This window comes from Filicampus tigris, chromosome 19, assembly GCF_054856515.1.
Source record: "Filicampus tigris isolate MCC_2025a chromosome 19, RoL_Ftig_1.0, whole genome shotgun sequence".
NCBI classification, from domain to species: Eukaryota; Metazoa; Chordata; class Actinopteri; order Syngnathiformes; family Syngnathidae; genus Filicampus; species Filicampus tigris.
In genome coordinates, this window is record NC_141235.1 from 4,302,788 (window position 1) to 4,320,393 (window position 17,606).

A 17,606-nucleotide genomic window follows, 5' to 3' on the forward strand; every position below is an offset into this window, starting at 1 on the left:
CAGGAGGGACTGCCTGTTAGTTGACTGCTTCTTGAAGTTTGCCTCAAGTTTTTATTTTTTAAGTGGGGGGAAAGCCAAAGGATTCAAAATGCAGTCTTGTGCAAGGTGTGGGTTTGTGGTGTACCCGGCGGAGAAGATCAACTGCATTGATCAGGTATTAAAAGAAAGCCTCTATTGATTGCTGTTTGGCAGATTTATTTTGTGTATAATTTGGTTTTTGTAACCAGATTTTTTGTACTTCAGTTTTCTCTCTTTGTAATGGGCCTTTCTTTTTTGTAATTTAGTATATCTTTGTTTTAAATCGATTGATTGTTGTTTGTCAGAAATTGCTCATTATTTATTCATCAGTTCTTTGTCATTTATTTGTAAGTTTGCAATTTACATTAAAAGCTGACATTCTAAAAATAATTAAAGCTATGGCAAGATTGACAACGTTTAAAGCAGTGGTGCGCAATCTGTGGCCCGTGGGCCATATAGGGTCTGTGATTGCGTTATACCAAAGTCTAAAAACAAACACAATCTCAGAGAAACTGTTCCACAAAGCTTAAAAACATAATATATAGTATAACACATAGGTAAATCAGAACTGGATGCTAATGGTCAGATAGACCTATAGATTTATGCTAATGCTAATGCTAAATTTGTGGTCCTACCCACATGCAAAACTGTGTGATTAAAACCAGATCCTGTCTGAGCTAATAATGTGATATTTCTTCGGCAGAACTGGCACAAAGCATGTTTTCACTGTGACGTTTGTAAAATGGTGCTGACAGCCAATAACTTTGTCAGCCACAAGAAGAGGCCTTACTGCTCAGTGTGAGTACTTTTAAACAATATTTGGTTTCTCCATTTTGACCCCAAAAAGTCCAAAGGTGTGTATTTCCCGCCTGCAGACACAACCCAAGGAACAACACCTTCACCAGCGTGTATGAAACACCCATCAACATCACCGCGAAAAAGCAGAGCAAGGCCAGCAGTGAGGTGAGATGATGTCATGATGGCTTTAGGACACGAGTTACTGTCTTTGCAAAGCATTTGGAACATGACACAGGTGGCTGCTATGCTTTCCTCAGGCTGGTTGTGCCCAGGTTTAATCACAAAAGCAGGAATTTGGTGGTCAGATTACTTCCCTTTTTTTTTGTTTTTAAAAAGCCCACCATGCCATCGTTTCCCAGAAAGGTAGCTATGCGTCTATAGTGACAGCAGCCTTATGGAATGGAGGAGTGAGTCTCAGGTTATTTTGGTGTTTCGCCCTCGTCGCCGACCAGCTTTATGCTTCAGCCGGCTAAAATTAAACTCCACAAAAAAGATCCCGGCATCGCTTCCTCTCCTCCACCTGTTCCCGTCTGTTGGATTCCGTCTGCGTCTCAGAGTCCACGCAAGGCCCCCGGCTTATATTAGCAGCAGGCTAGCGAGCTCATCAGCTACTGATAGATGCACCCAAAAAGACTGAGGTCTCCACATGTTGATATTTGATCCGACCGTTGACTTGCTTTTGCTTGCATGTCCCATCTTATTTTCCATAGTTTGTTTTTAACACATAACTTGTTTTACATTATTCTTTATTCGTTAACAGAGGCCTTCTGGCAGATTTTGCAGCCCAATACGTTCTTAATGGTATATTACCAACAAATGTGATGCACTTTCATATATATGATACCTACAGATTGTAGGTAAATAATATTACACAATACTGAAAACAGAAGAGAATCTAATACAGAATGGTGTGGTACTCCACAAGTAATCCAGTATTACTAATGCATTCTTATATGTTTTTCCTGTGTCACACACAGAAATATATTTTCATAAACTATTTTTGATTACTCCTACACTGCTTGATGAGATGACGTCAAATCCTATTGCATCATATTACAAACATATGGGGCCCTAATACGGACTCCTGTGGGACTCCACAGATCATCTTGCATCATCAGCGCAAATGCGTTCTGATTTCTTGCTGGAACTCAAACACTAAGTCCCTAAATCAACACATTCGGTAACATCAAAACATGATGTTTTAGAACTTCCAACTTCCCTTGAACAGCACCAGGTCAGGGTAGGCACATGTCCAGTGTTGCGCTTGTGCAAACTTGTGCTGGTCTTGGCTTTAACGTTTTGTCATCTATGTGCACTTGTAGCTGAAGTATCGCGAGGATGGCGATCGTTTTATGTCCACCTTCCACTATGACATGAAGTCCATGGAGCTGGAGAAAGCTCGTCTAGCCAATCAGATGGCCGGCCAGGTGAGCTCCCAAGTAGAGCAACTGGCCAAAAAAGGGACTTCCGGACAACATTTTATTGGCTACATCTTGAAATGTTGCCCGAAATGCTCAGAAATAAGTGACAGTGAGGAATTTTGTAAACCAAATCTCATTCTCTCAGATTTTGTGTCTTAAATGTCGTTTGAATGTCTTTTACATCCAAACAGTCCTTCCGGTCTCAGTCAGAGTTTTCCCAGCAGCAGACTTGGTACAACCAGGAGATGGTGACCATGTCACAAGCTCAGACAAACATCAGTGATGTGAGTTTCCGGAATATTTTGCCTAAATGGGTTGATTAAATGAGTGCTAATGTGACAGGCAGTATTATGAAGTAAAGTACAAATACTTTGCTACTGTCTCATAATGTTTTTTTGTCGAGTAAATGGAGTTGTATGAGTACCTCTACTTTCACCAGTGTCTTACGCAAGTATTTGTACTTCTACTTTTGCCACTTCTGATGACAGGTGAAGTACATGGAAGAATATGAGCAGTCCAAAGGCAAAGGCAGCTTCCCGGCCCTGATCACACCAGGATACCAGGCTGCTAAAAATGCCAACACCCTGGCAAGCAACGTAAGAGAACGTTTGCCAAATTTGGTGCATCATGACGTGCCCATACTGAGCTTAATTGTGTTCTATCCCTAAAAGCTTGAATACAAAAAAGGGCACGAGGAGAGAGTTTCAAAATACACCGCATTCGTGGACCCCCCGGAGGTGCTCCTAGCCAAGAAACAAGGGCAGATTGTCAGTGATGTGAGTCTTTGTCAATCTTTCATTTACACTCACACTTACGGAGATAACACTGCTAATGCTGTGGTGCAACGAGTCAAGTTACAATTCAACGTTTGATGGATTATTATTTTTTTTTTTGCTTTGAGTTTTTGAGCCAAAAGCGAGATTGATGGATTTACGGCATTTCAATTCATTTCAAAGGGGAAAATTGATCCTGAAGGCATCATTTTGGATCCAGTTCTTGTGCATGTGAGGCCGATATATAATATTCTTTTTGCAGTATGCCTACACAGAGCAGTATGAGCAGCACAAAGGCAAAGGCAGCTTCCCCGCACATCTCACACCTGGATACAAGATGTCAAAAAAGGCCTCTGAACAGGCCAGCAACGTAAGCATAAAAACACTCATCCGCGCATTGATGGGAAGTGACTAAGTGCAAACACTTTGTTAGCGTACTGAAGTAGATATTCAGGTATCTAGATTTGACCTGAGTATTTATTTTTCTTCTTATTTTTTTTTCGTTACTTTTTTTTTAGTCTTACTCCTAACATTGAAACAGATGTCTGTTCTTTCCATTCACAAGTATCTGTTTTTCTACTGAAATACACAGTGTGAGTACTTTCCCTAAAGTCAACTGGTCTGTGGTTTGTCGCAGATAAAGTATCGTCACGTATATGAGCAGGAGATAAAGGGCAAGGCCAGTGCTGACGCGGCCGCGGCCGAAATGATCCACGCCGGAGAGAATGCAGACAACTTCAGCCAGGTTACTCCTTTTTTTTTTTGGGGTGGGGCATCATGAAATTTAGTTGAACATTTGTAAGAGATGTAAGCACGAAAGGCAAGTCACTGGGCTTTCCATAGTGTTTTATGCTAATCTAAACGGACGCATTCAAAATGTATGCCTCGTGAATCATCTCCAGCGTTTTTAATCACAAAGTGCACTTTTTGTAGATCACCTACACCGAAGAGTACGAGCAGCAGCGGGGCAAAGGAAGCTTCCCCGCAATGATAACGCCCGGGTATCACCTGGCCAAGAAGGCTCAGGAAAACGCGAGTGATGTGAGTATGAAGTTCATTACGTGTTTTGGTTGTAGTGGGAATTTGGACGCTTCGAATTTGATGTCAGTGCTCATTGTGACTTAGGTTAGCAAAGACCACTGCTAAAAATCCACTTTCCTTCCTTCATCTGTTTTTCTTGCAGTTGAAATACAGAAAAGACTTGAATAAGATGAAGGGCACGTCACATTTCCACAGCCTGACCTCTGAGGACAACCTGGCCTTGATGAATGCCCGCAAGATCAACAAGCTTGTCAGTGAGGTGAGGCGGTCGCTTGGCTTTATGCCACCACGTAGACGCGACGCCAGCGGAAAGGGATGTTTAGCATCTCTGACATGCCGCAGATTACCTCCGAGGCCACGCGGCGCGTCCATCCGAAATGATGTCACCACACGAGCTTGCGGCTCTATTCTGATCAGTGAACATTTTGGCGTCCGTTACAAGTTTCTCGTGACGTACTGGTCACTTTATATTTAACGCAGAGCAAGGTTCTAGATCAGTGATTCTAAAGTGTGAATGTGAAAAAAAAAATCGGACATTTTTGCATAATGTCACCTGGTTCTAAATCCGGCACAGTACATTTGATGGGTGCAGTTCATGCATGATGTTGCTACTTGGAGAGCTATTATTTATTTTATTTTTTTAGGTGGTACTTAAGTGTCAAAAATGTTGAGAAACCACTGTTCTTGATCAAAAGTGTATTTCCTATACTGACTAACAGGTAGAGTACAAGAAAGACTTAGAGAACAGCAGAGGCCACAGCATCAATTTCTGCGAGACGCCCCAGTTTCAAAATGTTACCAAAGTAGCCAAGTTCACCAGTGATGTAAGTTCAGAGCAATTATCTATCATAGACTGGCCGCAATTCCAATTATACATTTACTGTGGTGATAGTGGAGATAACACGTCTGTTTTTTTTTTTTTTTGTGTGGTGTACAAGAACAAATACAAAGAGAAGTACATCGACATGAAGGGCCACTACGAAGGCTCGGGAATCGACAAGAAGACCATGCACGCCATGAAAGCCCGGATGCTGGCCAGTGACGTAAGCCTCGTCCTTTACTGACCGTAAACTAGCCTAGTGGCAAGTCTTAACCTTCACGTGCCAAGCAAGTCCCAAATTCTAAAATCAGCCATTTAAATCCGACTTGAGTCAAGTCATGTGACAAGGTCCCACGTCCTCTTCCGCGTTGACACGTTTATCTGTAAGGATTGAGAGACAATGATCTCTCTTATGCCATTCAGATTTCATACAAGCAAGGTCACGATCAAGATCAAGGCGAGTACACCTACCAAGCCACACTGACGCCAGGCTATCGCAGCCAAAGGAAGCTGGACCCACTTAAAGACGTGAGTTCTCGAAAGTCCGGTAACAGTACTCATTGAGTAAGTACCTAATTGAGGGATTAGCTCAGTGAAAAGGTCCGTTTTGTTTCCATCTCCTCAGAAGAACTACAGGCAGCACATTGACCAAGTCAAGTACAGTCCAGTGGCGGACACGCCGGAGATCCTCCTGGCGAGGAAAAATGCCCAACTTATCAGCAATGTGAGTCCAAGCCATGATCTCAAAAGTGTGGTTGTAGACCACTGAAATGTATGGGGGGGAAAAAATGGATTTTTAACAATACATTTGATAAAGAAAAATGCTCACAATTAAGCCATTACACTTTTATTCTGGCGTACCCCCTAAAGGACATTCGCACCATCCTTTTTTTGCTTTGTGTTGTGAGCCAATCTTGGAATTATGAAAACCCTTTTTCGCAATCATTCAGCTAAATTACAAAGCAGACTATGAGAAGACTAAGCATCTGTATACACTCCACGAGGACTTGCCCCAAATCAAAAAGGCCAAAGACAATGCAGCCTTGTGCAGTGACGTAAGTAGGCACCCATTTTTCTCCATTTTTAGCTACGTATATTCGCCCACTGACACTACACACTCTCATTCTAGATTAAATATAAGGAGGCGTGGGAGAGGACCAAATCCAAAGCGTGCGACATCGGTGTGGACGACCTCAGCGTCAAGGCGGCCAAGGCTTCCCGAGACCTCGCCAGCGATGTGAGAAAAAACAACATAGCCGAGTTATTTGTAACGCGTGATGAAACAAGTCACAATAAGCGTGATGTGCCCTAGCTCAAATACAAAGAAAACTATCTGAAGAACAAGGAATTGGCCGTGGGCGTCAACGTGAGCGACTCCAAGACTTTACATTCGCTTCAGGTGGCCAAGATGCGCAGCGACGTAAGTCACTCCGAGCGACCCCACTCGCGCGTCTGAATGAATTCACTCACACTGTTACGCTTTCTCCTGCAGATTGCATACAAAAAGGGCTCCAAGGAGAGCCAGGGTCAGTACAGCCTGTCTATGGACATGGTCAACCTAAGTCACGCAAAAAAGGCCCAAGCTCTGGCCAGCGACTTGGAATATCGTACCAGGCTGCACGATTACACCGTCATGGCTGATGACATCAAAGTCCAGCAAGCCAAGAAGGCGTATTCCCTGCAGAGTGAGGTGAGAAATACACACATGATCTTAAAATTACAGCTGAACTCGTGAAATCGCAGACGTGGTCCGTAGACATTTCAGGCCAGACCTCTTCTGTTTGTAGTTTCCTCCTGATCTGAAGGTTTACTCGTGATTGGAATACAGCATCTCAATGCAAGAACCCTGCAGATGTTATCTGTCACAGCAGGGTCAAATCAGTTCATGCCCTTTTTTTTTTAAGCGCGTTTAGCATTTCAATCAGTCTTCAAATTCCCATTCCATCCATCCATTTTCATGAGCTTCTAATTCATTTCAATGGGGATCTTAACTTAATACTTATAAATACATTTGATGATTTCATTCTTGTGGCAGCTGTTTTTCAGTCTGACTATACCCCAGTACGCAAAATAAGGTCCATAAGGTCCATAATAATGCGTTTTATTGAGAGGTTCTTAAAAGTGCTCTCCACGAACCAATCAGACATTTGAAACTAATGTTTTCCAGTCGACTGACCGATGACTTTTTTTTTTTTTCTTCTGCTCATCAGAACAAGTATCGCTCGGACTTGAACTGGATGAAGGGAGTGAGTTGGGATACCGAAGGTTGCCTCAACATCACCCAGGCCAAGAAAGCCGGAGATCTGCTCAGTGACGTCAGTTCTCTGCCATGTGTTTGATCTTTGAGTGAGCTCTGGATAAACGACACATTGTGTCACTGTCACTCTTTTGTAGAATAAATATCGGCAGAAGGTGGATCGCATTAAGTTCACCCAAGTGGCAGACAATTTGTCCATCAAACACGCCAAGAAGAGCCAGGAACTACAGAGCGATGTAAGGTCATGGCGATGAAGGCACACTTGCATTGCTGCAGCTCACCATTGGTCATCGGTTAACAAAAACTGCCCTTTTTTAGCTGGCGTACAAAGCAAACACAGAGCAGATGATCCACCAGTACACCATGACTAAGGACGAGCCGCTCTTCAGACAAGCAATCAATCAATCAATCAATCACATTTTATTTATATAGCACTTTTCATACATAAAAATGCAACTCAAAGTGCTTTAAAACATTCAAAGCAAAACATAGAATTCTCTTCAATCAAAAGAAAAGATAAATTATTTAAAAGTTGTTGAAAGCCAAAAGGGCAAATGCTGAGCTTCTCAGTGGGGTAAGTGCGCCGACCACCCTGGATATTATAACACTGACGACGTTAAAGGTCATGTTTTTACGACCTGAATGGGTAAAGTAAGGTAGCTTGTGTACTTAAAAGTGTGTTCCTCCCGTCATTCCCCTTCACTTTAGTGTTTGCTGGCCACCAATTAAGGCTGATAGTCAAAGAACATGTTTACCTAAACTGAAGAGTGACGTCGCTTATTGAAAGTAAAAGAAATTGGATTAGGATTGAAAATCTGCAGAATCCAGTTGTTTAAGGGGTCTTAACATCATTAAGACAGTACAATCTACAAAGATGTTCATTCAGGCTTTGCTTTCCTTACATGTTCAAATGCAAACACGTATCTCTCTGCCTCCACTTTCTTTTTCTTCTTTCAGAAAGTCTACAAAAGCCAATGGGAGAAACAGCGGGAAAAGGGCTTTGAGCTTCGATTGGACTCACTTTCGATACTCACCGCGAAAGCTAAGAGAGACCTGGCCAGTGATGTGAGTTTTCTTTTCTCAAGAAGGGTGGACAGATTTTGAAGACAGGACCTTTCATTAGTTTAGAATTCACGAAATAATAGTGTCCTAGGGCTTTCCATTATAAAACTTCTGCCTCGCTAACAAATCTACTTTCATCCCTACTTTTTCATAACTTACCGCTACCTTCTTACTCATCTACCTATTGGTAAATCAAGCTTGATACTCACACAAAAAGCTACTTAAATACCTAATAATCCACAACCCGTCTATGTATTATGTATATGTTATTTCAAGTTGGTTGACGTTCGAATCATTCAAGTTCTGTGTGTCCACTATAAACTGAACATCGTCCCATTGAGAGAGACACACTTTGGTAAAGGCTTGCTTAGGAAAACTTCATCTTGTTCCCTGGCAGGTCAAATACAAAGAGCAATATGAGAAAAACAAAGGCAAGGTGATTGGAATCAAGTCGGTCAGCGATGACTCTCAGATGGCTCACTCGGCTCTGGCCACCAAACTACAGAGTGGCCGCGACTACAAGAAACACTATGAGGACACCAAAACCCAATTCAAGTGAGGCCCTCAGCTGTATTTAGTGACATAACATGATGCATGGTAATCAGTGATCATGAGACAAATATTCCCAAAGTGCAATGACTTTTTCATATGTTCTGTTCCTCCGCCAAATGTTCTTGCTCTCCGGTTAAAGTTACCTCGAAGGGGGACACAGAGTCTGATACAAAAAATATTACTTCAATTATGTACTGTCACCCAGGAGCGGATTCAGCTTTTCCTTTTCTGACACTGGATATTGATATTGTAAAATAACACTACAATGTGTAAATCAATATTCTCTCCAGTGTTTCTCTGGACATGCTAAACATCAGTCAGGCCAAGAAGGCCCAAGACTTGGCAGCAGACTACAACTACAGAACATTCCTGCACGAGTACACCACGCTGCCAACTGACATGAATGTTGCCTGGGCAAAGAAGGCCTACGGACTGCAGAGCGACGTCAGTCCCATGGACAGAAAGTTTGAGAAACTTATCTAAGTACTGTGTGGTAAACAATTTAAGTCAACCACATGTATGTGTGTGTCTTTAGAAACTGTACCGATCCGATCTGAACTGGATGAAGGGCGTTGGCTGGGAGGCCTCCAAGTCTTTGGATGTCCAGCAGGCCAAAAAAGCTGGAGAGCTCTTCAGCGAGGTAATGTCCAACCATGTAACCTATAAGGCAATGCAGGTTATCTGATACAATTCCTTTAAATAAGATTAGCAAACTCACATACCAAATACCGAGGACCACTTGAAAAAAAGAGATCTATGAAGTGTACTGGAAAGCAACTACGGTAATGAGAAATTGATAGGTGCGATTGTGTAAAGCATGAGTGAAGGCATAAACTGACACAGTGACTTACTCGAGGTCAAAATTTATTTAAAGACCAGGGGACCTTTCACAAACTCTTTAAACTAGGTTAAGTGCCACGTCAACAATGGGCTTTAAGAAGAGACACGGCAAGAAAGTCCGGTGTCTGACTGCCTAATAACACTTACTCAAATGCCAAATTTTAAGTTTAATGGCCTGTGATTTTTGGATATAGTTGGGTCAGGGGTTTGTATGACACAGATTCCTTGACACTATCTTCTCCCTGGACTTGTTTTATTAGGGTTCGTAGGAGCGTAAAGGTATCAGCAATGAGCGTGACATGCTAAAAGCAGATACAGTAGGCAACTTGGTTAAAGTGGTGCCATCCCTGGAATAGCTCGACAGACAGAACGACAGACAGACCAACAAAATGAGAGACAAAGAGACAGAGATAGAATATAGATATGAACCGATTGTGCCACTAAAGTAACAAAACGGGTTCTTTTAGTCAAGGCTACCGACCATCAAAAACCCAGCGAAATTCTCAAGTCATGATTTAACCCCTCCTGGTTTAGAAAAAGTATCGCCAGAATGTGAGCGCCCTGAAGTTCACAAGTGTTGAAGACACACCAGAGATGGTTCAGGCCAAACTCAGCAACAAACTTGCCATTGATGTGAGTACTTCTGACCTCAGTAGAGATGTAATGAATGTGATTAGGTATGTTAATGTAATATGTTGGTTGATACTTTACAGAGATTGTACAGAGAGAAGGGAGAAAACATGAAGCACCACTACACCCTTAACGAAGAGCTGCCGGAGTTTGTCCAGGCCAAGATCAATGCCTTGAACTTGAGTGAGGTAAACGGACGCCCAAAAACAATCCGTCCCGTTTTTGTCTGACTTTTACAACTTAGAACTCTTCGATTTTAGAGTCGTTACAAGGAGTCTTGGACTAAACTACGTGACGGAGGATATAAACTACGTCTGGATGCTATTCCTTTCCAGTCGGCCAAAGCGTCTGCTGACATACTGAGTGATGTGAGCGGCCAGTGCTCTGGTCCTAGGAGGATGAATTTGACATTTGATGTCAAAGTCCTCAAAATTGTCATCATCTTGCCAATAAAAGCATTACATTGCCGTATTTGTGTCATTATAGCAAAAATACAAAGGGGAGTTTGAGAGGACCAAAGGGAAGATGATTGGACTGAAAGGGCTGCAGGACGACATAAACATGGCTCACTCCGTTTACGCCAACAAGCTGCAAAGCGATGTGGGTGCGGTTTCTCTCTTTTGCAGTATTTCTACCTCATTAAAAACACTTTTCTCCTACCACCGCCCAGATTACATACAAGAAGGAGTCGGCCAGCCAGCTCTCCAAGCACCACCTGCCAATGGATATGATGGAGGTGGCCCACGCCAAAAAGGCCCAGTCTTTGGTCAGTGATCACGACTACAGGCTCACCTTGCATCAGTACACCTCCCTGGCTGATGACATGAAACTGCAGGCGGCGAAGAAAGCGTATGCTCTGCAGAGCGAGGTAAGGCACACTCAACACTTATAAGGCATTCGGACTCACAACAGCTATGTAACGCTTTTGTCTATGTTGCAGAGGATATATCGCTCCGACCTCAATTACCTACGGGGTGCCGCATGGATCGCAACTGGGGCTCTGCAAATTGAAGGCTCCAGGAAAGCTACTGACCTTATCAGTGATGTAAGACTGTGATTATTTCTTAACTACCTACCAACCTACATATCTGCCTAAAAACATTTCAATACATCAATGCCTATAAACTGCAGCTTGGATGACTTGATATTTGTCCCGCTTTAGAAAAAGTATCGCCAGCAGCCATACAACTTCAAGCACACATCTGTGGCAGACTCCCCTGACATGATCCACGCCAAACTCAGTGGACTGATCACAAATGAGGTGAGTGTATGATTTTCTCTCAACGTGATAACACTGATATTTAAGGAACTTGCCTCTCTTCTAGCGTCTGTACAAAGAGAAAGGGGTGAGCGACCAGCACAGCTACACCGTCACGGCCGAGAGACCGGAGATCACTCAAGCAAAGATCAACGCGGCTAACTTTAGTGAGGTAAGACCGGCTTCTGCGGCCATGGCCTGTTTTCACCGGTGGACATTTTAAGACGGATGTTGCTTCCTCAGATACGATACAGAGACTCCTGGCACAATCTGAGGGCTCAGGGTTACAAGCTCACCATGCAGGACATCCCATTCCAAGCAGCCAAGAGCTCCACGGGCATCGCCAGTGACGTAAGATTACTATAACAAGACCAAGCGACAGTTTGCGACTGCAAAATCTCTTAACTTGGTGCACTTATCAGTCAAGTCAAAATAAAGGTCTTTGTATCAGTGTTAGCACAATTTCAGTATATTGTGTACCTCCCTCTCTGCAGTACAAGTACAAACACAACCACCTAATGGAAAAAGGCAAGCACATCGGCGCCCAAAGCGTTTCGGACGACACGTATCTGCTGCACTACATGCAGGCGAACAGACTGGCCAGCGACCAGGAGTACCGCAAGGACGCCCTGACGGCCAGCGGTCGCTACCACCTGACGCCTGACATGGTCCACTTAGTCACGGCCAAGAATGCTCAGGCCCTGGCCAGTGAGCAGGATTACAGGAAGAGGCTTCACGAGTACACGGTGCTTCCCGACGACATGAAGGTCAAGTGGGCCAAGAAGGCCTACGACCTGCAGAGTGAGGTGAGGCAAGGCGACGGAGGACCGAAGAACTCAATCACTGAGTTGGGAGGTCTGTTAAGTGATTTGACCAATTCCTGTCCAGACACTGTACAAGTCGGACCTGAACTTCATGAAGGGCGTGGCGTGGGATGGCGTCGGGGCGCCGCAGCTGGAGTCGGCCAAGAAGGCTGGGAAGCTTGCTAGTGATGTAAGTGTGCACGTTCAACTTTGTTTGTGTTTAAAAAGAAGCACATCACGAGAAGGCTAAACACAGCAAGGCACTTTTGGACAGAGAAAGAACGTCCCTATGGAAAAAAAAACGTAGTGGCAGTAGACCGCATGAAGCCGGAGGATCAGGAATAGCTTGGCCAATGTAGCAATAGCCTTTGCACAACACATTCATCTGAATGATGTCGTTAGAAATCAAGGACCAGATCTGGCAAAAGACGGTCTACGTATGTTCCACGATAACGTACAAAACATAAGAGTGGACTGCCTACCTACTGTACATACCTAAGTAGCTAGCTCGGTACCAAGCTAGCTACTTTCTTAACTACCTGCCTAAATCACTTAAACACCAAAATCATATAATTATTGTGATTATTATAACGAATGTCTGCTTTCTTAATGTCATGCAAAATTAGCACAGATGATGAGGCAATTATAAACATTCAAACAACTGCCAGTTTAACACAAACAGAGCAGCAACACATTCATACAATATAAACTACAACAATACTCACATACTGTCTATTATCTCTGCGATGTGGGAACAACTTAGTTAGAGCAGCTTGGTAGGGGACTTCCTCCGGTACACTGGAAAAAAAAAAAAAAAAAAACATAAAAACTGTCACAAAATGGGATGGAAATGAGTTGTCACAATTTAAAGAGAACACTGTACAATGAATGTATTTTTTTTTTGCCATGCCAGAAGCGATACCGTCAACTCCCGGACAGCTTGAAGTTCACCTCGGTGACAGACTCCCCAGATATGGTCCACGCCAAGACCAGCTACCAACAGTGCAGCGAGGTAACGTGAAGAAAATGACAAATGAAACGGTTATTGGCAGTATTTTTCCCACGTTTTGACACATGATTCCGGTTCTCCATCCAGAGGCTGTACAAATCGGGTAGGAACGACAATATGAACAGGTACACCTTACATCCAGATGATCCCGACTTTGTCCGAGCCAGGATGAACGCCCAGCACATTAGCGACGTAAGATCAATTCAAAACTTGATATTTAACATGAATAATTGGACCACAAGCAAAAAGTTTAGAGGAGGTCAAATGAAGTTTCGCTTGATCCTGAAATTTCAACTGAAATGTCTATGGATGGTTAGAAAATGTGACGATTTAACGATTTTTCTCCCTGGTGCAGAAAGTGTACAAGGCCTCTGGAGAGCAGCTGAAGATGCTGGGCTACGACTTGAGGCTGGACGCCATCCCCTTCCAGACGGCAAAGGCCTCCAGGGAAATTGCCAGCGACGTGAGTCTTGTCCGCTCTTCTCCCAGATTCGTCACACAAAGTTGGAAGCATAGAATTGTCCCCGCCCAAAAAGAAATTAGCGTTACGGAAGCGCTAGAAGTGGTGTAGTGTACAGACACACTATTTGTAGTCGCGAGTCATAATTTACGGATCAACTCCGCGGCACACGGTGGTGGGGGATCACTAACGATCACTTTCCCCTCGACCAGGTGCTCTACAAGGACTCTCACTTGCGTGAGAAGGGTCAACAGGTGGGGCTGCGCTGCGTGGAGGATGACCCGAAAATGATGCACTCGCTGGCGGCCAGCAAGCTGCAGAGCAACCTGGAGTACAAGCGGCAATCCAAGGAGGAGCGCTCCAACTACAAGATCCACGCCGACCAGCCCGAGTTCCTGCTGGCCAAGAAGAGCCAGTCGCAGGCCAGCGACCTGGCGTACCGAAGCAAACTCCACGACTACACGTGCGACTCGGAGCAGCTCCACGTCAAGCACGCCAAGCAGGCCTACAAGCTGCAGAGTGACGTAAGGCTCGCCGACTAGTCTCTGGACATTCTCGATCCAAGTCCAGTTTGCTCACTTTTTGCGAACTCGCCATCGTCGCGACGACGGTTCTGTAAGCGTTTGGTCGAAGTTTGAGCTGCTGTTGTAGGTGAACTACAAGTCGGACCTGAACCGGATGAGGGGAGCAGGCTGGACCCCCCCCGGCTCCCACAAGGTCGAGCTGGCCCGTCGGGCTGCCGAGCTGGGCCTGGCTGAGGGGGTGACCACAGATGAGGCCATCGCCAAGTACCAGCGCATGATAATGGTGAGATCAAATTGGTACACATGTCTATTGATTCACGCGGGGAAACGCCGTATACTTATTTAGGGAATTCATTACATAATCCTTCATTACACTGCATTTGCACTGACACGGCTAAAATAGTCCCTGGAAAGCAGTAATTGGCCACAAACGGCCAGCATAGAGCTCAGAGGGTTCAAAATCAACTTTTCTACCAACCTCTTCCCCGTCGCAGCTCCACTACCAGCAGCGGATGGAAGAGCAACAACAACAACAACAACAACAACATACGTCCGAGCAGGTGGAGACCAGCGAGGAGATCCGGCAAGGCATCAACATGGACGCCACGGAGGTGCTTCACGTCAACAGGACCAAGACCTACCAGACCGTGCAGAAAAAGACAACCACCACCACAACCACAAGTAGCGGCAGCGCCACCTTCAAATCCATGGAGAAGAAATCCAGCAGCACCTCATCGGCCGCCCGGCACAACACGCTCAAGACGTCCAGTCAGGCCAAAGCCATTAAAGATGCTTAGAAGTTTTGGAGAAAACGGGTCACACTGAACTGAACTGAACTGACGCTAGACGGATGATCAATGAAGGACACAAGCATGTTGAATGAAGACTGGATTTGTTATGTTGAGCAAAAAAAAAAAAAAAAAAAATCTTAACACAGTGGTGTGTTTATATGAGAACAAAAAAATAGATGGCACTCTAACCAAATTCGATTATAGCTATGAAAAGCCATTTGAGCATTTATTCGATATACTTGATATCCAGCTGAAGGTCCATGTACTAGTATGCTCTTTGGCCTCATGTTACTAGTACTACTTGAGTACTACTTGAGATATATCAAGGGTATGCCAGTCCTTTGTGCATACACTTGTTGCTAGGCAGAATCGAAAAATCGGATGTCAATGCAGAAAAAGTAGGATTGAAAAACAGTTATGTGATTGGAATTGTATTTATAAGCATTAATCCCGCCAGTATTCTGTAATATTTATAAAAATTGTATTGAACGCTAGATGCCGGTGGGGCACTCAACCACTTGCCCCGCTTTTAAAACCGCCACTGTTGTAAATGAGAAAGAAATGGAAAGAAATGTGGACTGTAACAGACACGTGACATTAAATATGATTTTAAGAACGGTGACACATGAAAGATTGTTACGATTGCTTTTAGGAATGTATTCACAGCAGGAGGTGGCCATTTAAACAGACATAGGCAGGCATATTTGATGCAACTTTTTGTTCGGTGACGATTTTTTTCCTAGCTCCGGCTTGATAGCGTACACTCGGAGCTAGGCATCAACTCTTTAAGACTGGCAGGTTCAGCTTTTGTGACGCAAAAACTCAAAGCTGGGCTCGGAGTAAATGCTCCATTTTACTGCATTCAAAATAAAAAATAAAAAATTCTCCCAAGAAGATCTGTTTTCGAGTCCTCTATATCAATTGTTCTTAACTGTTGTCACACTGGGACCTGACATCTCCAAGTTCGGGGACTTGAAAATTTTGCTCAATTGGTTCAGCCTTTACAGGTTTTGCTTGACTTTACCGCGGGGTAAAATACAGTTGGAAGCTTATTGCATCACGGTTCACCTCACCAAGATTCAGCTGATGTCGTGTGTCGAATCCAGTCAAAGTTGTAGACATCAACGTAGATACCGGACTTGTTAGGGAGTCCGCAGCCAATTCCCCAACTCACTAGTCCAGTCAGGTATTGTTTACCGTTGTGCTAGCATGCTAGAGGGCCTCCAGAGTCACCCTGCGCAATAAACCAAATGTCATGCACCACACAAAAAAAAAACTCCAAAAAAACAGGGGGCCTGAAATCGTGCCAAGTGGAACCTCCAAATGGTACAGTGGTCACAGGTGACTCGAAAAAGTATGACTTTTTCCACTTCCACGGGGAAAAAACTGTTTTGAAACAAGAACAACTTGGAAGTCAACCAGCATCATTTGCGTCCAAATTTGGATTTTAAATGTTCCTGGACATTTTGAAAGCAGAGCATTTTGCACAAGCAAAGTCTAAAGCACTTCAAAATTCAGACTTGTTCTTCAAGATATAAGACTTAATTCTTAAATACTTGAAAAGTCTTTTTTTTTTTCCAAGACATGACTTCACCTTCTGAAAATTACAACTTTTTCATTGACATACCACTTTATTCTCAGAAAATATTTTTTTTCTCCAAGATATAACTTTATCCTCCCTTTTCTAGATATTTTTCCTGACGTTAGAACACTTTATCCACCGAAAATTCAGAATTTTATGTCAACAATATACGTGCCTTAACTAACACTAACACTTTTTCTCAGGGATATAAAAAGATATGACTAAATTCTAGGAAAATTCTGACTTATGTCTCAATATTCTCAAAAAAATAAGTGACATTTTTTTAATGTGAAATATGTAAAAAGTATTACTTTCTCAAATATACAACTTTTTAATTGAAAATATAACATTTTATTCTCAATGAAAACAATGCACTCCTCTAGCATGTGTGTGTGCGCGTGTGTGTTGTCACCTAGGAAGCATTGCTTAACGTTGCTGTAGTCCCACTCCAACTTGGCCCTTTTTACAAAACACCATGGCTTGTTGTCCCCATCTGGATTCCTAATATTGCAACACTCAAATACAGTACTGAACACACTGAGCACAGTAAAAACTTACAGCAGTATATTTTTGAAAAAAAGTCATTCGACGTTTTTTTAAAATAGCATTCTATAATATACCTTATAAAAACAGTAATGACGAAATTACTTTTTGTCACACCTTCACCTTCAATTATGATGCTCATTCTGGTCTGGGACTTGGCCACTTGGGGGCAGTATAAGACATGCATACGCTGTGGCCCAGCTTTTGGTATGGCAGGAAAAGTAGTTGGTCACAGAGGATGAATAATATGCTTGTGGGTATTGTTATGATATGGTGTGACGACATGCACTGCCGCACGTTTGTATTCAAATACATGCCGCATGTGGAAACATCGCCACATAGATGCTAATTGTTACTGTGTGTCTCTGAGTCAGGCTGGCCGGTCATTTCAGAATTTCATACAAAACATTTCATTAAATAGTAC

At 43.4% G+C, this 17,606-nt stretch overlaps 1 protein-coding gene across 1 annotated transcript; it reads left to right on the top strand.

The window, feature by feature from the left end:
* The first annotated feature begins 88 nt into the window (after positions 1–88).
* nrap (nebulin-related anchoring protein) lies at positions 89–15,908 on the top strand. Its single transcript, XM_086016809.1, has 44 exons — positions 89–154; positions 722–816; positions 894–981; positions 2,139–2,243; positions 2,429–2,521; positions 2,726–2,833; positions 2,909–3,013; positions 3,273–3,380; positions 3,648–3,755; positions 3,944–4,051; positions 4,194–4,310; positions 4,771–4,875; positions 4,990–5,094; positions 5,295–5,399; positions 5,497–5,595; positions 5,822–5,926; positions 6,001–6,108; positions 6,184–6,291; positions 6,364–6,561; positions 7,082–7,186; positions 7,266–7,364; positions 7,447–7,523; positions 7,675–7,702; positions 8,086–8,193; positions 8,588–8,745; positions 9,033–9,186; positions 9,278–9,382; positions 10,117–10,215; positions 10,296–10,400; positions 10,473–10,580; positions 10,699–10,812; positions 10,883–11,080; positions 11,153–11,257; positions 11,375–11,473; positions 11,538–11,642; positions 11,714–11,821; positions 11,965–12,276; positions 12,359–12,463; positions 13,187–13,285; positions 13,370–13,474; positions 13,638–13,745; positions 13,955–14,266; positions 14,394–14,549; positions 14,761–15,908. Exons 1-44 carry the CDS (start codon positions 89–91, stop codon positions 15,061–15,063), a joined length of 5,409 nt encoding a protein of 1,802 aa, XP_085872935.1. The 3' UTR covers positions 15,064–15,908.
* The last annotated feature ends 1,698 nt before the right edge of the window (positions 15,909–17,606 follow it).